We start from the raw sequence: 22,986 nt of genomic DNA, 5'->3' as shown, positions 1-22,986 counted from the left end.
CTTCCCTTTAGAGTGAGCGGAAGGGAAGAGGGAGGCTCACTCTGTAATTGCTAAAATAAGAGAACGACTATTTGGGGGATAGAAGGACTTTACTATCTTCTCTGCCGGGTGAAACTGCCATTCCTTTTCCGCCGCTGGTTCTAATGCAGCAGTTATTAACCGTCTCCATGGATGAAACACCCACACTCTCCATCCTTCCTGGACAGATCCTCTGCTTTGCTGAGAGAACAGACCCCGAGGCTCCAGCTGAGGGTTTCTGCAGCCAGCTGCTCTGTACATTGCCTATGTGTGTGCGTGGCCGGGGTGGGAGTGGGCTGAGGCTGAGGTGGGATAGCTGCTGCTCTGGGAATAGTGGTTGAGTAGACAGACCTTTAATTACACGTCTGCCTAATTAGCCACAGTTAACTACTGTCCACTTCCGCTCCCTGCGTGTACTGAGTGTGAGCACGGGGTAAGACGGCATTTGGTCAGAGAGGACTGCTGTGGCCGAGGTGCAGCATGCCTCTGGCCAGTTCGGAGCTGTGGGTTTCTCGGGGGTTATCGCTGATGAGATCCCGTCTACTTTCCAGCTCCCTGAAATTCACCAAAAGTGGGGATCGCTTAACGATGACTCTCTTGTTTTTAGCATTTCCGTGGATTTACCCATTTTGCGTATTTTTATTGTTGCCCATCAAATCATATAGGAGGAAACAAATGCGTTACCTACTTCACTATCTTATCAGAAAACTTCTCTGATGTTTTTGATGCAGAAAGGTTTTTGTTTGTGTGTTTATTGTAGTTTAAAGTCACTGATCTTTTTCTGGGAGATTTTATAAATTTCAAACCAAATGTTTTTTTTGTTTATATGGTAGCTTTCCCTTTTAAACAATTGTGAAACCTTTCAGACATTCTGAAAAGAATGGGAAATATTACCAACATGGGTGTCTGTCTACCAATCAACTTAATAAATAAAAGCCCTTCAAGTATAGTTAAGGCCTAATGCGTAACCCTCCCCCATCACATTCCCTCCCTCCTTTACAGAGGTAAGCACAATTCTGAGTATGGTGTTTATTCCCATGAATGTCTGTTTCCTTTGCCATAAATGTATGTACCCCTCCCGAAACAATAGCAAGTAATTTTTTGGTATGCTTTTAAATGTTCATCATACCGTACTTTTTTCCTGTAATTTGCTTTTATTAAGATGGTTTGAGATTTGTCTGTGTTATTATCTGTAGCTCTGGTTCACTAATTTTCATTGTTATGTAGCATTCCATTGTAATATTGTAATTAACTATTCATTCTTCTACTTATGGACAGTAGTATTTCCAATTTTTTATTTTTAAAAAGTGTCACCAATAACATTTTTGCACATGTCTTTTGGTGACTATGTATAACAGTTTCTCTAGGACAGTGGCTTTCAGACCATAATCTATGGTAATAAATAAAATTTACATGAAAACCCAGTTATTAAATACCCAGTTATTAAATATTTATGTGGGCACGTTATAAATAATAGAAGCAAGCATTTCAAGAAGCTATGCCTACCCTTGCTCTTCTATCAAAAACTTTGGTTTCAACCTACTGAATTGATTTCTTAACCAATGAAAAGCTGGTCGCAACCTGCATTTGTTGAACAATGAATGCTCAGTGGTAGAGCTTGGGAGAGGCATTGCTGGGTGCCAGGGTTATGCTCATCATTTCATTTTATTAGATATCATCAAGTTTTGTCCAAAACTTGATACAAAAATTTGGTACAACCAAACTACATTTCCATCAGTATTACCTGGGAGTTCCTTTAACTTGACGTTTTTGTTGATACTTGATATTGTCAGACCTTCTATTTTTTGCCAGTCTTTTAACTCTGAAATTACATTGCATTGAGATTTTAATTTGAATTTCCAGTGAGGCTGAATGCCTTCCCTCTTTCTTCTTTTGTGATAATTGAGACTGCTTCTCATTTAGATTGCCTGAACGGTCTTATCCTTTGCCCGCTGGAATGACAGGTGTTTTTTCCTTTTTTTTCTTTTTCTTTTGTTTCTGCTGTATTTTGAGGAACAGAAGTAAAAATCAAATAGTTTTCTTTATGGTTTCTGGTTTTTTTGTTTGAAAAATCCTTCCTTAAAGGTTGAGGACATGAAGATATTTTTCTGTGTTGTCTAACAGAAGTTTTGAAGTTGCTCTTCACATGTTTTATCTATTTGGAAATGATTCTTTTCTTGTGGTGTAAAATTTAAATCCAGCTTTGTTTTCTTTTTTTCTCATATGGATTGCTAATTGTTCCAGCACCATTTATTGAAAAATGGATTATTTCCGTCCTTCCCTCTCCCCTGGGCAGTGTCTCCCTCTAGCAGATTAAATATCCACATATGCACGAGTCTGTGCCTGGCCTCTCTGGTCTGTTGGGTCTCTGTCTAATGTTCCAATATAACACTATCTTAGTAACTGTAATCTCTATTACACACTAAGAACTAGTAGCATGAGCTCCCCAATCTTCCTTTCTCTTCCCTAGCCTTCCTTTCTTCCTTTAAAAAAAAATGTTATTTATTTTCTTTTTCTATATACATTCTCGAAATAGCATGTCAAGTTTCATGAATAACCCTACTGGTCGCTTGATTGGAATATCTTTGAATTTGAAGACAATTGACATTTTTGATACTGAACCTTTACTATCATAATATGAACATGGCATATTAATATGAAGACATATATGAATACAGCATATCTCTCAATTCGTATATGTCACATTTAATGATTTTTGTTCTTCTCTGTGGATAGCTTGTTTTTGTTAGATTTCTTTCCAGATTTATACTTTTTTTTGCTATTGTAAATTGTTTTGATCAGAAATAGATTTCTTACTGTTGTTGCTAGTATATGGAACCACAGTTGGTTTTGGTTCATTTAGCAACCATGCTCTGACACTTAATAATTCTAATAATATATCTGTAGGTTATCTTAGATTTTCTATTTAGAAAATTTTAATTTTTTGTGAACAATTATAGTTTTTCCTTAATCATTATATGTTTTGTTTCTTCTTGTTTGACTGAGCTAGACTGACCTTCCAGTTTGACCATACCTCCCTTACAAAGCTGAATAAAGAAGCAAAAGTGGGCATCCTGGCCTTATTCGTGATTTTAAAGGAAACATATCACTAGCTATGTTTGCTAAATGCCATTTATCAGTCTGAAGAAATTATCCTTTATTTTTAGTTTGCTTAAGTTTATTTATGAATGGTTGTTGTATTTTATTAGATGATTCTTATACAGCTCTTAGACTGATCATATGGATTTTTTCTTCTTTAATTTATTAATTTTGGAAATTACAAGATTTCATAATGGTAAGTCATTCTAGCATTTTTGGTTATTATGTATTTTATGGGCTGCATTTCATATACATTCCTGGATTTTGTTTATTAATATTTTATTCACAATATTTACATCTATGTTAAGTGAGATTTGTCTGTAATTTCTTTTTATTGTTCTTTTCTGATATCAAGGTCACACTAGCGTCATAAAATGAATTGAGTGCCTCCGATTTTAATGTTCTGTGATTCCCTATTTTGGTTTCCTATTTGGTATAAATCTCACTTTATATGAAATTAAAGATGATCTGCTCCTTGTATACTTGGAGGAATTTATCTGTAAAATAGTCTGGGTAGTTTTAAACTATTGGCTGAGTAATAATAGTGAGTGTCAATTTTGATATGTTATAGTTTCCTTTCATCTAAATTCGTTTTTTTTAGCTATTCTCTCTGTCGTCATGTTCCTGTTGTTTCTCATAATGCTTATTTATACTTTATTTCTTGATTAGTATTGCCTGAGGTTTGTTTATTTTACTAGTAGTTTCAAAGAACTGGCTTTGGCTTTTAAAAAATACTATTCTATCGATTTTTGTTCCTAACTCTCTTACTTTCTCTATTTGCTTTTTCTTTCTAAAGTTTTGTGTTGGATATTTGATACATTAGTTTTCAGTCCTTTTTAGTTTCTAAGAGAAGCACTTCAAGCTATACGTTTCCCTCTAAGAACCACTTCAGCTTCTTCCCACAAGTTTTGAAATTTAGTATTTTTATTCTACATATTTTCTAAGTTCCATTGTGATTTCTTCTTTGATCCATGTGCTATTTAGAAGTATATTTGAAAATTTTTGATATGTATGAATTAATTATTCTTTTTTGGTCATTCTTTTCTAATTTAGTTGCATTGTGGCCAGTGAGTGTGAATCATATGTAATCGGTGAGGTTTGTTGAGGTTCGCTACATTGCCGAGCATACATGCAACATTTCCAGTCAATACGCACTATCAATATGTTTCCCTAGTATGTGGTCAGTGTTTGAAGCTGTTTCTAGGTGCACACAAGGTTAAAATTGCTGTATCTTCCTGGTAAATTGTTCCTTTGATCATCGTGTTTTAACTGTCTTTATTACTGACTCCTTCATCGAGCAAGTGTTGTATGAGCATGAACTATATGCATGCCAGGCACTGTCTAACTACGTAGTATAGGTAAAGAAGTTAATCATACTTTTTTGCCTTAACATTTATTTCGTCTAATGTTAATACCAACTTTCTTTTGGTTATTTTTTTCCTGGTTTATTCATTTTATTCTTTAACCTTTTTTAATTTTTAATTTGGCATGATTTCAGAAAAGGATGCAACAGTAGTATAAAGATTCCTGAAATGGTAACATTTTAGTACATTTGCTTTATCCTCTCTCTTTCTCTTTTAAGATTGTATTTATTTATTTGATAGAGAGCTTGCACGTGCACAAGGGTGATGGAAGGGCAGAGGGAGAGGGAGAAGCAGACTCCCCACTGAGCAGGGAGCCTGATGCGGGGCTTGATCCCAGGACCCGGGGATCATGACCTGAGCTGAAGGCAGACGCTTAACCAACCAAGCCACCCAGGTGTCCCGCTTTACCCTCTCTTTTGATTATTCTGTGTGTCCTCTATCTACAAGTCCCTCTCTCTTTTTTTCTGAGCCATTTAAGAGGAAGGTGAGGCATGATGCCCCTTCATCGCCACTTCAGTGGTGTATTTTCTACTTCAGTGTGTATTTTCTAAAAACAAGAAGCCTCTTATATAACCACATTACAATAATCAAAATCAGGAAATTAACACTGATAAGATACTGTTATCTGATCGGTAGATCCCATTCAGGTTTTCTTAATTATCTCACTAGCAGGGATGCCTGGGTGTCTCAGTCAGTTAAGCGTCTGCCTTCGGCTCAGGTCATGATCCCAAGGTCTTGGGATCGAACTCCATGTCATCGTGTTCCCTGCTCAGCAGGGAGCCTGCTTCTCCCTCTGCCTGCCCCTCCCCCTGCTTGTGCTCTCTCTTTCTCTCTCTCTCTCTGACAAATAAATAAAATCTTAAAAAAAAATGATCTCACTAGTGTCCTTTATAGCAAAAGAAAATCCAAGATCACGCATTGCATCCCATAGTTATGTCTCCCTTGTCTTCTTTAATCTGCAAGAGTATGTGCATCGTTCTTTGTATGTCATGACATTGACATTTTTGAAGAACAGTGGTTTATTATTTTGTAGAATGTCCTTCAGTTTGAGCTTGTCTAATGATGTGTCCTCATGATTAGATTCAGATTAGGTACGTTTGGCAGGAGTAGCAGCAGAAGTGATGCTGAGTTCTTCTCATTGAGCCATATTACATATTCTTTTATTTTCAACCTTTTTCTTGTAAAGATGCACAACTTCTTTTTTTTTTTTTTAAAGGTTTTATTTATTTATTTATTCGACAGGATAGAGACAGCCAGCGAGAGAGGGAACACAAGCAGGGGGAATGGAAGAGGAAGAAGCAGGCTCATAGCAGAGGAGCCCGATGTGGGGCTCGATCCCACAACGCCGGGATCACGCCCTGAGCCGAAGGCAGACGCTTAACCGCTGTGTCACCCAGGCGCCCCGCACAACTTCTTTTTTAACTATGAGAATCCTTCTTCTGACTAGAGCCTTTAGTCTATTGTACTAATTGTGATTACTGATAAATTTACCACTTTGCTTTTATTCCATGCTATTTGTTCTGCACTTCGTGTGTGTGTGTGTGCGCACGCGTGCGTGTGTACCTTACTGTGGGTTGATGGAGTTTTCTCTGTTCTTTCTTATTCACTCTAATGGTTACTCTTAACGTTTTAAAATACACACTTGGCTTAAATTATAGAGTTAATACATGTCCCTACCCTTTTCTTAAATAAGGACCCTAGAATCATTTAATCCGGTAACCCTGTGCCGTTTTAGATGTTTTTGTTTCCTAGGCTTTTCTTTTTATCTTTTTACTCCCAAAATTAGATATTTTAATTGTTGGTGTTTTCAGTCAGTGCTTATTTGGATTCACCCACACGCTTGTTTGGGTGTACCACTCTTTTGAAAATATATAATTTAGAAAAATTTCCTTTAAAATGACTCTGGTGGTAAGCTGTCTCAGTCTATGTTTGTCTAATAATGTGTTTATTTTGCCTTTATTCATGATGGATGGTCTGACTTGATTGACAGTTATTTTTCTCCCAGGTGTTTGAAGCTCATGTTTCATTGTCTTTGAACTCTATTGTTATCATTAAACTGTCTCCTATCTTTTTTGTACATGGTCTTCTTTTTCTTTGGTAGCTTTTGAGATTATAAGATTTCTTTTTGAAGTTCTTCAGACTCACTAAGATGTGTAGGGATGTGGAACTACCATATTTCACCGATTTGGAATGCACATTTTTCCACATTTCACCAACTTAGGAATCTGAATATGTTTTAAAATGCATGGCTTCTTAAAATCACTATTGGATAGGCTACGACAATTTCATTGCTAAATATATGTGACCTTGGTCATAACTTTATACTACGCTTGTTTCATGTTATTGGTACTATATGCTTTGAGTTTAATCACTGTTCAAAATGTATTTAAAAAGATTACACCAATGGGGCCCCTTCGTGGCTCAGTCAGTTAAGTCTCTGATTTCAGCTCAGGTCCTGATCTCAGGGTCTTGGGATGAGGCCACCTCAGGCTCCTTGCTCAGCAGGGAGTCTTCTTCTCCCTCTTCCTCTGCCCCTCTCCCTGCCCATGCTCTCTCTCTCTCTCAAATAAAATAAATAAGATCTTTTTAAAAAGGAGTTATGGGGCGCCTGGGTGGCTCAGTCGTTAAGCGTCTGTCTTCAGCTCAGGGCTTGATGCTGCCATTCTGGGATCAAGCCCCGCATTGGGCTCCTCCGCTGGGAGCCTGCTTCTTCCTCTCCCACTCCCCCTGCTTGTGTTCTCTCTCTCGCTGGCTGTCTCTCTCTGTCAAATAAATAAATAAAAATCTTTTTTAAAAAAAGGTTACACCAAGATTTGGCATGGAAATGAAACATTTCTGTATTCAAAAAGGCATGAACAACAGACATAAATCTAATATTAGTGAAATATACTTTTCTTTGGAGGCATAACTGCAATTCCACATTTTCTTGCAAATTAACAATCAAATACTTTAAAAGGAAGAAAACCATATTTGGCAAAGCTGTGTTATATTTTGCTACTGGGATAGATTCAGAGAGTTTGCTTATCACATGCCAAGCAATGCACCCAAAGGCAGGAGAAATTGAGCAAACTCCTTGGAAGAGACGAAAGCATTTCAAAGCAACAGGAAGCTGTGGTATAATTCACACTGGTGTCTCACACCATTTGGGCTGCTATCTATCACAAAATACCACAGACTCGGTAGCTTATAAACAGAGAAATTTATTTCTCACAGTTCTAGAAGCTGGGAAGTCCAAGATCTAGGTGGCAGCATGGTTGCATTCTGGTGAGAGCCTTCTTTCCGGTCCATAGCTGGCACATTTTCTCTGTGTCCTCACATGGTGGAGGAGGCTCGATCTCTTTCATAAGGCACTGATCCCACTCATAAGGAACCACCCTTGTGACTGAAGCCCCTCCCAAAGGCCCCACCTCCTAATACCATCACCTTTGGGGTCAGGATTTCAACATATGAATTTGGAGAAGAGACAAACATTCAGAACACAGTACTGGTGTTTCTTTACTTTAACAATATAAAAATACACAGAATGGATGTCACTAGTTTGGAAGAAAATTCTGTGCACCATATCAGAGCACACTTTTAGGATATCCAGCATCACCAATGTTCTTGATGGCACAGAAGACAATATGGTGTGAAAAGCATGGACATTATTAGTTGAATAGAGATTCAGAAGTTGGACTCTAGGGGTGCCTGGTTGGCTCAGTAGGTTGAGCGTCTGCCTTGGGCTCAGGTCATGACCTCAAGGTCCTGGGATTGAGCCCCACATCAGGCTCCCTGTTTGGTGGGGAGTTTGCTTCTCCCTCTCCTCCTGCCCCTCCCCCTGCTCATCCTCTCTCTCTCTCAAATAAATAAATAAAATCTTAAAAAAAAAAAAAAGGAAGTTGGGCTCTAAATGTGAAGACTTTTCCTCCATACTTTGTTGAGGTGTAATTTGGATACAGTAAAATGCACAAATCTTAACTCTACGGTTCAGTGATTTTTTTTTACATAAATGTACTTTCATCTGACTACCACTCAGATCAAGATAGAAAACATTTCTTTCTCTTCAGAAAGCTCCCTTGTGCCCCTTTCCAGTCAGTACTTTTCCTTGCCCTGGAAGTTTCTGACTTCTGTCTTCATAAATTAATTTTGCCTGTTTTTGAACTTTTCATGAAGTATGTATAAAATATATGTGCTCTTTGTGTACTAAACATGCTTTGATATTCATCCATTTTGTGGTGGGTGTCAGTAATTCTTTTTAATGAACTGAGTTGCATTTATTTTCTAATTATAATACAATTTGTGTTTTCATTCTTCTGTTCATAGGCATCTTTGTTATTTCAGTTTTGGGCCTTCAGAAAATAAAGCTGCTATGAATATTCTTGTAGTCTTTTATTTATACATGTATTTTGGTGGACATGTACCTCATTTCTCTTAGGTGAATACTGAGAGCATCATTACCGAGCCATAAGGTAGTGGATGTCTACATTTATTAGAAACTGCTAAACAGTTTTACAAAGTGATTATGCCATTTTACATTCCAGCAGCGATAAATGGGAGTTCTAATTGCTCCACATCCTTGCCAACATTTGATATTGACAGTCTTTATAATTTTAGTGATTCTATGATTCTCGTTGTGGTTTTAATTTATAGTTCCTTGATGAATAACTAGGGATGCTGAGCATCTTTTCAAGTACTTTTAGGCCATTCTAACATATGAAGTATCAGTTCAAGTCTTTTGCCCATTGAAGAAAAAAATAGGTTATCTTTTTATCATTGAGTTGTAGTAGATCTATATTCTAGCTTCAGGTCCTTTGTTTGGTATATGTATTGGGTGTATTTTCTGCATGGCTTGCTTTTTTGCTTTCTTAATAATGTTTCTGATATGTAGAAGCTTACATTTTAGTGAAGTACGGTTTATCAACTAGTTTTCTTTTATCATTAGTTCCTTTTTTTGCCCTGAACAAGACAGCTCTGCCTATCCCAAGATCATTAATATGTTCTCCTCAGTTTTCTTCCAAAAGGCTTATACTTTTACCTTTCACTTAGGGCCTTTGACCCATCTTCAACTAAATTTTGTGTGTGGTGTGAGGTAGGGATCCTGGTTAATTTTTCCCATATAGGGATGTCTATTTGCTCCACACCTTTTGTTGAGAAGATCTTTCTTTACTCATTGAATTGGTATCTTTGTTGGAATTGAGTTATAATCAAATGAGTCTTTTTGTGGACCTTCTCTTCTGTTCCATCTATTTGTGTACACCATTATGCCAGAACTACATCGTCTAACTTTATGGTAAATCGGGATATTTTGGAGTTCATTTATTTAATGAATTTGTTTTGCTTAATTTTTATGTATGTATAAGGATGATATTTGATTAAAAATATGGTTAGACAAATCTGAAAGAACTCTTTGAGGAATAATGAAATAAAAATTCTAAGTGATATTTTATTATTGGTAAATTATTTTATTATTGGGTGTTTTATTATTGGTAACACCAGGTGTTACTTAAAATAATTTTAAGATGGTATCTTAGATTTGATCAAATATGGTAATTTTACTAGCATACCTAGTATTTGTCTTTCCTGAATTGCAGATTCCTATCTTTTATTAATTATGGGAACTTATTGAGTCTTTATATTTTCAAATATTGCCTCCTTCCATTTTCTCTCTTTCTACTTCTTAAATACCTGCTAGATATAGTATGGACCTTCTTGTTCTATCCTTTTTTTTCTTAAAATTTCTATCATCTTTTTCCTCTCTGCTACATTTCTGCATTCTTTTTACTTCTTTAGTGCTATCTGCTAATTAACTGTCTCTTCAGTTTTGTCTAGTCTGATTTTCAGTCCATCTACTGACTTTTTAATAATGACCATAATTTTTTGTTTCTAGAAGTTCTGCATGATTTTTTTCATAAATGCCCAGATCTCCTTATTAATAGTACCTTATATTTTTTCATGTTTAGATTTCTTTTATTTCTCTAATAATTTTAAACATAGATCTTCCATAGTCTTTATCCGGTTACTATATTTTCTTAATATTTGAGCAGTTCTACATTTGCTGCCTGAAGTTTTTGCTGACTCTTGCTCATACTAACTTTTCCCCATAGGTTAGTAGTTTGGGATAGTCAGAATGCTGTAAACCCTGAGTTGAGTTTTAGGTCTTTCCAGAGAATGTTGCCAGGAGTGTTAGGAGCATGGAATCATTGTTTATGACAAGTCTTGTTAGATCATGCATGTGATGGAAATTTGAACTACAGATTCAAGTGAGCAAAGGCCTATGATTATGAAATTGAGGTCTTTTCTCTTTCCTCATAGCTGTTATATCTAGCTCTCCTAGATTATAAAGACTGGAAATCTCCATATTGGTGCCTGCTTACTAGTCCGGTTTTTAGTTTCCCTCTTTCTTTCCCCTGTGGGGATTAAATTGTGTGTAGAAAAAAATCAGACTGGAAAAATAGCTTGCAACTAGATTGAATATATATATATATATACATATATATACCCCCCCCACACAAAATGGGTGATAAATAAATATAAAAGGATATATATATGTGTGTGTATATATATACATATATATATACATGCTTTTGGTAACAGACACAGAAAATAGACTTTTTTATTTTTTAATATTTTTAAAGTTTTTTTTATTTGAGAGAGAATGTACATGGGGGGGTGGGCAGAGGGAGCGAGGGGGCGAGGGAGAATCTCAAGCAGACTCCCTGCTGAGCACAGGGGTGGATCTCATGACCCTGAGTTCATGACCTGAGCCAAAACCAGGAGTTGGATGCTTAACCGACTGAGCCACCCAGGCACCCTGAAAATAGACTTTTTTAAGTTGGCATTTAAATGTATGATTGAACTTGTTGATATGATGGCTTGCACATATAATTTCTCATATAATATGTTTCTATGTCAAAAGTGATGGCTGTAGCTAGTAGTTATTTTGGAATTAATAAATCTTTTTATAGAAAGAAGTATTTTTTTGCTTTTTTTCAAACTTATTCAATGCTTAATAAATCTCTTTTCAGTTCTCAAAATAATTACCCTATATATTTATGTATTTATTTTTATTTATGACAGAATAGGTAACAAAGTGAGAGTAGCTGTGATGTTTTTTTAGTCCTCTTTGTCCTACTTGATGCATGCCAAAGCCTCCATCTCTTCACCTTTCTTCCTTATTCCTCTGCAGGAAGCTACTCCAAAAATAGCTTCAGTAATAGATGTTCTACACATGGTCAGATTGCTGAATCATTTAGTTCTTTTGTCAAGTTTAAGAATATGGAAAATCGTGTCTAAGCAGAGTAGGACAAGTGTGTTTTTCAAATGGCAAATCACTGTTCTTTTGAAAAAGAAAGAACTATAATCCTCTCAATAATCTGTAGTAATTTTATTGAAGTCTAATTTGAAAGGATTATATTTTAAAATATATAAAATCGTTTTGAATCTTCAAAAAACGTTTTGAATGTAATCTTAGAATTGTGTTTTGTTAAATGTAATTTGAGACTGTGAGCAGATTAATAATACACAAAGTATAAATATTCCCTTATATGTAAATGTTTGATTTTGTCTTGTTTTTATCATCGTAGGTATGTTACCATTGTTGCTACTTTGCAATAGTTTCTCTGCCTCTGAAATAGTTCCCTCCAGAAAAGATTTGTTGGGAGGGCTTAGCAATTGACAATTAAACTAATGTGCTGACTTTCCCTTCAAGTTATGAGGATTTAGCTTTCTTACATTATCCTTAAACCTCCATTTTTCCTTTCCCCATCATTCCAAAATAATTATATTTTTTGGATAAGTAGATTGTCAAATGCTGGCTCGCCCAGAATATCACCGGGATACGTGTTGATAAAGAAAAGCTGAGATTATTACTTACTGGCAAGAAGAGCACACTACCTTGACATAGTCTTAGTGATGTCTTCAAGGGGAAAGCAGGATTTTTATTTATGAGATTTCTTGGGGGGTTTGGTTTAAGGTGGGTCTTTCAGTGAAGGGGCTTGATTCATACTGATGAATCGATTAGGGTTGTCCAGTACAGCAAGGTGAGCTTTGCAAAGTGAATATTGGATCAGGGTATTAAACCATGAGATGTCATCCTAAGATTTCTCTTTGTGTCTCTCCAATGGTGAATCCCCTTCCTGGATCTTACTTATCTCCATCTTTGGTTTCTTCTCTCATATTAGAGGAGTCATCTTCCAGTGGCTTTCAATGAGTCTTTTTTTTTTTTTTTACTGTAAATAACTCACAAATAATTGATATGATAAATATGTTTTCTTTTTGTTTATTATAATGCTAGAAATTCATTACAATGTATATCTTAAAATTGCTGGCAAGATTAAAGTTACAATTTTCTTATAGAAATGAAATTTGGAACAGCAAAAATGATTGTGGGTATTTGCTTTTTAAAGTTCTTGGAAGGGCTATCTACTTAACTGGTTATAGGGATATATGTAGTTAAATTCTAAGTTTAGTTTTCCAGTTTGTTGTAAATATTTGACGAGGGGCTCAGTCTCATGACCCTGAGGTCATGACCTGAGCCAAAATCAAGAGTTGGATGCTTAACCGACTGAGCCACCCCGGTGCCCCTGTTGTAAATATTTTTTATAGCTCTATCAAGTAATGACAGCTAATGATTTTGAAAATTTGATAAAGACTTCTGGTAAAATTTTATTTCATAAATGAAGATAAATACAAAACATTATAATTTAATCAAGTAAGCTTTAAAAAACCTTTTTTGAAGCCTGATGTAATTTGAATTGGCAAAAACTTATGTCTTGTGCGTGGAAATATCTCAGGTAGATTTCAGGAAGAATTTGGGAAAAAAACCCCCGAGAGTACAGAGAGGGCTTTCAGTTTGGCTATGACCCATACTTTTTTTTTTCCCCCCAAATAAATACATATATTTAAGCTTTTCTTTATTTATTTGAGAGATAGGGAGAACATGAGCAGAGTGGAGGGGCAGAAGGAGAGGGAGAAGCAGACTGCCCCTTGAGCAGGGAGCCCCATGCAGGGCTCAATCCCAGCACCCTGGAATCATGACCTGAGCCGAAGGCAGAATGCTTAACTGACTGAGCCACCCAGGCGCCCAGCTATGGCCCATACCTCTAGAGACCAGATAGGAAGCAAGCCACCATTTATTTCTTTGGAAAGTAGGGCCCTGGAATAAAACGAGACCTACCACTGGTCCATCACTCCTCCACCCCACTCTGCTGTCATTTCTGGCAATGTCAGAGAGAGGAAGCTGTAGAGATGATTCAAGAAGTTGGCCAACATATAGAGCTTATCACCCACTGTGGGGAATTTGGCTGCCTTCCTGTTTTCTCCAGACTTATTCCTTGGCCACGGTTGAAAAACTCTAAAAACCTCTTACTCAACATCTATGGAACAGGCTTTTCAGGGGTGGGCCTGAGAATGGTAGTGCCAAGTGAATGGTACACATAGCCCATGTTCTGATCACTGGCAGTTGTATTTGTTTTACGCTGTTTAGGGTCTGCGAGATTGAGAAAGTGTTGGAGAATGGTGTACAGGGAAACTCCACGGGAGAATGTCTTAAGCCAGATTCATTTCTCCTGTGCCCTCTCAAAAACCAGTGAGATGTGGCCGTGCCACAATCCCACCACTTTTATATTTTCTTTGTATAACAAGCTTTCAAAAATAAATAAGTGAGGCATTTTTGGAAAAGCTAGCCTTGGTTGTCATTTTAATGTACTTGCCTTAATTCTTACTGAGGTCTTGGAAATGGTAGTTTTAAAAGGGTGGAAGGAAAAAGGGAAGAAGAAAGATAATGACTCATAGAAACGTAAAACAAGTTTGGATTTGGGTTTAAATATTGGGCACAATAATATGTAAAATATATATATACTTATATTAGCATTATTCCAACTCATTATTGTAAATGATATTGTCCTTAAAAATGAAAAACATTTCTTGTACACCTGAAACTAATAAAACACTGTATGTTAATTATGCTTCAAAAAAGAATCAGTCCTAGGGGCGCCTGGGTGGCACAGCGGTTGGGCATCTGCCTTCGGCTCAGAGCGTGATCCTGGCGTTCTGGGATCGAGCCCCACATCAGGCTCCTCCGCTATGAGCCTGCTTCTTCCTCTCCCACTCCCCCTGCTTGTGTTCCCTCTCTCGCTGGCTGTCTCTGTCTCTGTCGAATAAATAAATAAAATCTTTAAAAAAAAAAAAAAAGAATCAGTCCTAGAGGAAAAAAGAGAGAGAGAGAGAGAGAGAAATGTCTCCCGAAGTTTCATACTCCATATTAACAGCAGATATTTTAGCTGGGTCATCATCCAGCAAATTAAAGTGAGTCTTGAAAAAAAAAATTTAGTGAAAAAAAAAAGAAAGAGAAAAACATTTTATATGAGAAGTGCCAGTGTGTAGAGTTTTAATTGAAGTCAGGATAACAAATCTTGTCCTGTCTCAGCCTCTAGGACACTATGTAGTCCTGGGTCACCTTTCCACCCCACTCCCACCCTGTCTCTGCCACAGCCTCAACTGTTCACTTCTCATGTGCAGAAGGAGGTTGTAGACTAGGTCATCACGAAGCTGCTTACGGTGCTATTACTCCAGTGTATGCCAGACTTTTTGGAAGTCTGTGTCTTTTCATTTAATGAAGCTAGGTAGCTTCGTATTTATTTTAGGATCTAAAAAAAAAAAAGTCATTTGAGCCAAAACATCTCAATATTTGCTAAGGATAAGAGTGCATTTAAACAGCCATGGTTGACTTTGGGACGCCGTACCTAAACAGAACAGGGGTGATTTCCAATCATAAGAATGTCTGATGTTTGCTTAGTTGGAAATTGCCCTTCAGTGACACTCATGATCTGCTTTTCGTTTTATGGGGAAATTGTCAGCATATTGGTTCATTTATAACTGGGTGGTGTGTTTCCAAGGGTTTGAGAAGAGTGAGGAAAATTGCTTTGAAATTCTCAGCACTGTTGTGAAAGCTAATTGCATAAATTTAAAATTTAAAACATTTGAACAGTTTCCTTTTAAAAGTGATTTTTAACAAATGTTTGGTCATACTATATTTGTGCTACAGTTGAATTGCTGAAGTAGCATTTTGGCTTCTTTCCCAAAAGCATGCTTAAAGAGGCTAGCAGCAGCATCTCTCCCTGTTCTCCTCAGTGCTTTTTACCTTGCGAGTGGTGCAGCTCGCTCTGCGGATGAACTGCCACCCTCCCATTTAATCTGCAGTGGAGAAGAATGGAGCTCAACGTCTGGTAGAAAACAGTGCTCTAGCAAGGTTGCCGGAAACAGAAGTGAATGTGTATTGCAACAGCTGAGCAAGAAGACATGTATGATAGTTTTTTTTCTTTCAGCTGATCAATTTTTGCTTTCTGTTTCCTTCTAGAGAGATGTGGATAATTTGCCCTGCCTCCAACGTCTGTTTCTCAGCTTCAACAATATCTCTACGTAAGTGGAAACTCCCAGTTTGTCATTTATTAATAACCTGGCTGTGTGGGTTCTCGTGCTTTAAATGAAGATTGTAAGTACCTTGGAAAATCTTGTTGTCATGTAAGATTTTAAATTTGAAAATGATGGGGCCATATGACAAAGTTCTTCGTGGAAAAACAAAGCTCTGGTGCGGGTGAGAGCCTCTAAAGCTAAAATGATGAAATTAGTATAGCATGTGCTTTTTATTTAATTATACTTTGAGGTTGCTCTTTTGCAAAATGTGTATGTGGAAATGTCAACATATATTTTGCTGTTCTTTGTTTGACACTTACTGCACCAGTCAGTTGAATTAGAATTTCTTCCATAAATTATCTTCTACAAGCTGTGTAGCTACTAAGCAATTTTGATATAGCAGGCTATATTTGTCCCTGAGCCTCTTGCTAATTGGGCCATAACTTCTAACTTGCTATCCCTACTTAGAACTATGGCTGCTAAGAAACAGTAGATCAGAGTGTATAAATACATACCTTTTGTTTTCCAAAGATCTGAAGCCTGTTCTCCTTTACATTGTGATGCTGTCTCATTCAGTGTCAGTGTGGACGATTTCAGAACTAGAGCTGAGACAGGCAGTCAGGCTTTTCGATGCAAAAGGACCCCTCTACTCCTTCCCTCATTCTTTCCTTCTCTTTCCCCCAGCCACTCAGTTTGAACTATGCTTTATAACTGCTCCTCTGTTCTTTAGTTTAACTACAAGGCTGTACTTTGCACCAGCTTTTGTAAGAAGGTAAGAACTGAGTATAAAAGAGTTCAGAACACATCTCTTCCTGAGCTCAAGGTCTATGCTTCTGATTATTAAGGACCAGATTAGGGTCACCTGGCTGGCTCGGTCGGTAGAGCACGTGACTCTCAATCACAGGATCAGGAGTTCAGGTCCCACATTGGACATAGAGTTTACTTAAAATAAATAAATAAAACTAAAAAAAAAAAAAAACCAGTTTAGCTTTCGTGCATTTTTTTTTGTTTGCATATTTTTCCTCCCCTATCAGATCTAAGTGTTAACTCCTTATCTCTGTGCTATCTCTCGAAGTTAGAGATTAAATCCAGATAGTGAACGTTGCATTTAGGCATTATTTCGAAGAAAATACCCTTACTCTGTCTCTCTTCTCTTCTGTGGAAAAAATATTGACGTTTTCTGAAAGACTTTTCATACTCTTTTCAGTTTATGCTGAGTGCTATTCCAGTGGTCTTTGCATCTTGTTGGGAAGGTAGGATTTCTTTTCAATGGCAGTGTAAGGGACACTTAATTTTCTTTAGGGAATTTCTACCTGAAGACCATTAGCAACTATTTTCAGCAGGTAGTTTTCATTCTCACAATATTTGCTGTTTAAGGTGCTGGGCACCCTTAGATTTCCCCAACTTACAGTGGAACACATTGCTTTTGCTTCTTGCCTCGATTGTGTTGAGTATTTAAAGAGAGTTACAAGTTTGGGTGTATAGGGGCTTTGATGTTCCCAGGTCCCCAGGAAACTTGAACTTCTGAACTCCTGGCTCTGTAGGGAGTTGGTTTGAATTGCTTATATAGAGGGAATTTTCTTCCCAACCTGGAAAGGAGTTTTACTCACTGGCAAAATAAAGATATGATTAATGGGATTAATATTGATAACTTTCTTTTTCTTAAAAAACATTTTTAGTTTTATTTCAACCATGATAGGTTTTCCATGAGCTGTGAAAAGCTATGCTACTTGATGATAAACCTATCGGTTCGATATACTGCTTTGTAAATTGGACCTCTGATTTTCATGTACCCCAAATCAATGATCTTTTGTGCCTTAAGGAGAAAAATTACCAGAGGAAAATTGTATCTGTCACATATATAATATATCCTTTGGTCATTGTCACATTGTCATTAAGGAATATTTGCTTTGAAGGGGCAATTAAAGGTAATCAATGCCATATGCTTCACTGTCCTCCTCCCTGTCTTATAACTTTCTTTAAAAAGCCTGATTTCCCAAGAAATTGAGCTAGTAGTGAGTCAACAATTTTAGTGGTTTCATTTTCTTACTAATTGTTTTCTCTGTGTTTCTACATAGGCTTAGCCCTTTACCTTACTCTAGTAATTCCAGCTCGTTGGCTTTTGAGGCTCAGTACATCTTCCGTTCTGTTTCTGTTGACACATGTAGTCCAGGAGATGGCATATAGATTAGATTTGATCTGCTGGGCGAAAAAAAATCAGAGTGCAATCCTTGAAAACATTCTGTTAGCTTTACTCACGACACAGATATCTCAGATAGCTGGGCATCAGATGATTTGTAGTGATAACTGTAGTATCTTTTCAGGGCCCCTGTGTCCTGCTGTAGTCCTGGCGTAATAGATTTGTCTGGTTTTACAGTTTAGTGGCCCAGGAGTGACAGAGGTCAAGAAGAGTAGAAACAGCAGCATAAAGCTGAAAGTACCTTTTAGGACTCCCTCTGGGAAACTCACAGATAATATTAAGCCAATGAGAACATCTAGTTAATTGTATATCCATTTCAGGGAGACAATAATGTATTGACTGTTTTATAGTAGGGCTTCCTAATTTTTGACCAAATTGTTGGATTCTTAGAGGGCCATTTACATAAACTATTAGGTACCTGGTGGAAATTCAGAAAGTTCCAAAATGTGATGGCACGCTGTTGAATACAGAGAATTCCAACATGGGTTAAATAGGTAACTATGTTTAATGTCATGTGTACAGAACCCCTTTTGTATATTTTCCTGCAGCTATTAGAACAGTTCATTTAGCACTAGCAGTAGGCATGAAAGATGTATTTAGAGAACGAATGACATGCATCCATGTCTATGTAGCTGAATAGAACCAGTGCTTCTGAGGTTAAACTATCCCTCAAAGCTGAGGAAGGCAGAGACACAAATAGGTAATTATTATGCAGTGAGTTAAACTTAGTTGTGATGAACTGTGGGGATATTAGAAAATATAAATCAGCCTGAGGAAGGGAAGTGAAGGAAGCCTTCCCAGAGGGAAATGGTACCTGGACCCAGTGCGAAAGGAAGAGTAGGCCTTAGTGGAGCAAAGGGTACTTGGACATCCCAGGTGGAGGGCACAAGCTGGACAGAGTTGATTCAGAAGGCTCAGGGCAGACTCACTACATCTGCCCTCTCTGGACTTGCAGTGAGGTCCTTGCTCTCCCTTTCTCCTGCCCCGCCCGGGCCCTCCTCCAGACCACAGAGCACTGGAGGGACCTGCCAGAGTACATTTTATGATGATCACCCTGAAAGTAATATTCTGTGGTTAATCAAGGGGATCCGTTATATCTAATTCAGTCTTCAGACATGGTCATTCCATTATTCACCTCTTCTTCTGAGGTACTGTTTGTCTGGTTGATTTGTTTTGTTTTTCTTTGCTCTCATGATCTTAGTTTCCAAGCAGTCTGATTGCATTTTTTTCTAATGGCTATTCTTAGTTTATGGATGAGAGAAGGATTTCTTTGATTTCTACAATTTACTTTTTTCCCTCAGAGTTAATCCTGTATTTGTTCTCCAAACAAAACCAAACAAACAAAAATGCTCTTTTTTTTGTTTCTTTATTTCTTTGATTTTTGGGTGGCAGTTCGTATTTACAAGTGAGAGTCTAGATGGATTTTTTTTTTGTCAGCAATGGTTGAAAAAATCACCGTGAATGCAAATTATGAGTATAGGATCTCTGCAGAGGACATAAGATAGGGCGGAGGGAGGATATCAACCCAGTTGGACTTTCCTTTATGATGTGCACAAGAAACTTGCCTTCTGGAAATGGAGGCTCCTTTTTCATCTTGGCCACCAGAATTTACCCAGAACACTGCCTTTCCTTTCTCATCTTGTTCAACCTTGGGACAATTCACAAGGCAGCTACTCTGAGAGTGAGATGCTGGAAAACTTTTACCAAACTCTTCAATAATTACCGGTCAACTGACCCACATCTGCTGCCAACACTGTTGCCTCTGATCTAGGGAATATTCTAAGGTTCTGCTGGCAACACTTACAGTATAAATGATCCTGTTCATTTCAGGATTTTAGCAATTTGGGGTTTTACTGATTCCATCTGCTTTATATCTTCCAGAAATTCCTTAGTGTTCTGGTCTGCCGATGGAACTCTTCCTGGTTTTCTAGTACAGCTATGGATATTTTCATACTTTTATGTTCATTCATTTCAAAGAGATTTTGAGAGGGTGGAGAGAGGTAAGTGCATGTGCCCAGGCAGCCTTTCTCATAACTGTCTTTTCTTTGAGTGATTTTCCCAAATAGGCTACACAAAAATATCCTTGAAAACTTAAAAAATACGTAGTCACTGGTTCACTGCTGGGTAATCTGCTCCAGGAGATGTGGAGTGGAGCCAGAGGTCTGTAATTTTTTAAGGCTTCTCAGAGTATTCCCAATCCCTCGATTTGGGAACCAGTGAGTTACGGCGCCCCGAAATGAGAATACGTGTTAATGTAGACATCACGCAAAATTTTCCTTCACGAGGAAAAGCTTTATAGACAAAAATATTTGTCAAGGATCAAGGAAATACTTGTGACCCTCGGGAGGTACTTTATGATCCTTAGCCGAAAACTGGAGTGTTCCATCAGCTTCATCTCTTCCGCTGAGACGGCTATAGGGTGCTGTCTTCAGCGCAAGGTTAAGTTGGAATTGATTCTTCTCTCTGGTCTCTCTGTCCTTTCATTCTCCAATGTAGAAAGTTTTAACAAGCTTTTTAAACAAACAAACCAAAACCCAAAAGGAAGAAGGGTTTATAATTCTAGTGTCTTGATTGCCTCAACGGGAATGGTTGCCGTTGCTTCTAGAACTGAGGGGAATTCAGTCTCATTGAGTCAAATACTAGTGAGGATCAAATATCAGCTCAGGACTCTTGGTCTTGTGTATTCTTTATTAAAATCGTGGTAAAATACATATAAATGTCCTATCTTAATCATTGTTAAGTATACAGTGCAGTGGTGTTACGTTCACGTTGTTGTGCAGCCAATCTCCAGACCTTCTTCATCTTATGAAACTGAAACTCTGTACCCATTAAATAACATTTCTCCTTTCTTCCCTCCCCCAGCCCTGGCAGCCACCGCTCTGTTTTCTGTTTCTGTGAATGTGATTGCCCTAGATATCTCATCTAAGTGGAACCATACCGTATTTCACTGTTTGTGTCTGGCTCATTTCACTTAGCATAATGTCCTTAAAGTTCATCCATGCTGTAGCATTTGTCACAATTTCCTTCCTTTTAATTATTCTTGAGGTAGTGTGGAACATACTAGAAAAGGGAACTTGCAGAATGAGCCATGTCTACCTCTCCATCCTCATTGCCTTCCCGTAGTGCTCTGGACTCTGTTCCACTGAGCTTCCTTAAACATAGCATGCTCCTCCTTGTCCACTTGCTCTTTGCATCTGCCATGGCTTCTGGCAATAATATTTTCCTGCCTGCTCGGTGCCTGAATAACTCCTGATCATCCGTTAGATTGGAGATGAAATGATAACAAGAGTTCTCAAACGTTAATATGCCTAAGAATTATCTGGAGAGCCTGCTAAAATGCAGCTTTCCGGGCCCAACTTCCATGGATTCTAATTCAGTAGTTTAAGGTGGGGCTCAGGAATTTGCATCTTTAGCAATAATGTCGCTGACTTAAAAATACCATCGGTCTGTGTTTTTCAGTCTCTGGGTCAAAACCCATACGGGGCGGGGCGCCTGGGTGGCACAGCGGTTAAGCGTCTGCCTTCGGCTCAGGGCGTGATCCCGGCGTTATGGGATCAAGCCCCACATCAGGCTCCTCCGCTATGAGCCTGCTTCTTCCTCTCCCACTCCCCCTGCTTGTGTTCCCTCTCTTGCTGGCTGTCTCTATCTCTGTCGAATAAGTAAATAAAATCTTAAAAAAAAAAAAAAAACAAAACCCATACGGGGATCCTAAAATCAATCTCATGGTTAAGGCTGGGAAAATAAAAATGGAATAGAAAATATCAGTTTGTCCCACATTTTCAGGACAAGCATTGTTTCATGAAAATTTTCCAGTTTTAATTACATATGGGTGTGTCTATGCATGAGCTTGTGTGTGTACATTATTTTACTATAGGTATGTGGGGACTGGGTTACAATGTAAATATATTTCTTAGTATGTCTTGAGTTTACAAAGTGAACAATGCTATGGGGTCTTGCTATATGCTTTCCTCATAGCTTCCTATACTTCTACAGGAAGTAAACTATTGCAGTTCCATAGTTTATTGAACTTTCTTTTTATTTATTTATTTTTTAAAGATTTGTTTATTTTAGAGAGAGAGAGAAAGAGAGCACGAGTGGGAGGGGCAGAGGGACGGGAAGAGAGAATCTCAAGCCGACTCCACGCTAAGCTCGGAGCCCTGACATGGGGCTCTATATCATGACCCAGAGATCACGACCTGAGCTGAAACCGAGTCAGACACTCACCCAGGCACCCCTGAACTTTCTGTTTAAATTGTTCTCCCTGCTAGACTGTAAACTTGACAAAGGCAAAGGCGCATATCTAAAGTGCTCACTGCAGTCTCTCCAGCATCTACTTTGTAAATAATATTACTATTTTAGCAAATATTTTTCCGGGAGAATTAATTTAATCCTTCAAGTAGAAATATTTTTCTCTGTGGTTTCCGAACTTGTTTTGGTGGGTCCTCTTTCACGCCATTACTAAGTCGTTTGGACTATGTTTAATGCCTGGACAGGTGAGGTTTAAAGGCTTACGCAATCAAAGTTCTCTTGGCGATCGTTTCTGGCTTCTAGGTCAATCTATTTATTTGTCAGTAAAGATCTTGCCCAGAACTTCTACAATAGAGGAAAATCTGTAGAACCTTCCCATTAGATGAGTTGTAACAAGGGTAGGGTCATGGGTGTCTTCGGCCCCAGGGTACTGGCAAGGAGTTGCAGTATCTGTAGGGCATTTGAAAACAATAATAAAACTGAATAATAAAAACTGAATAATAAAAACTGCCTTTGTGGACCTCTTGTACCTCCTTCCTTCTCTTAGTAAAACAATGCTATTTGGATTCTGCTTTCTCTTTGTGATGTCACTGAAAATTTTAAGCTAGGATTCTATTTTCTTTTGGAGGGCAAGAATACTGTTACAAGTTCTTTAATGATCTCTTT

General features: G+C 37.8%; 1 protein-coding gene across 4 annotated transcripts in view; it reads left to right on the top strand.

The window, feature by feature from the left end:
• The window catches only part of LRRC49 (leucine rich repeat containing 49), a 154,618-nt gene that overhangs the window by 29,406 nt on the left and 102,226 nt on the right, over positions 1-22,986 (top strand). For all 4 annotated transcript variants that reach the window (XM_045810682.2, XM_087856817.1, XM_045810681.2 and 1 more), the window contains one exon: positions 15,817-15,878. In XM_045810682.2, the coding sequence (XP_045666638.2) occupies positions 15,817-15,878 (62 nt within the window). The remainder of the gene's footprint in view (positions 1-15,816; positions 15,879-22,986) is intronic.

This window comes from Ursus americanus, chromosome 28 (assembly GCF_024610735.1).
Source record: "Ursus americanus isolate L20-20 chromosome 28, mUrsAme1.1.p, whole genome shotgun sequence".
NCBI classification, from domain to species: Eukaryota; Metazoa; Chordata; class Mammalia; order Carnivora; family Ursidae; genus Ursus; species Ursus americanus.
This window is presented reverse-complemented; position numbering and strand designations above follow the sequence as displayed.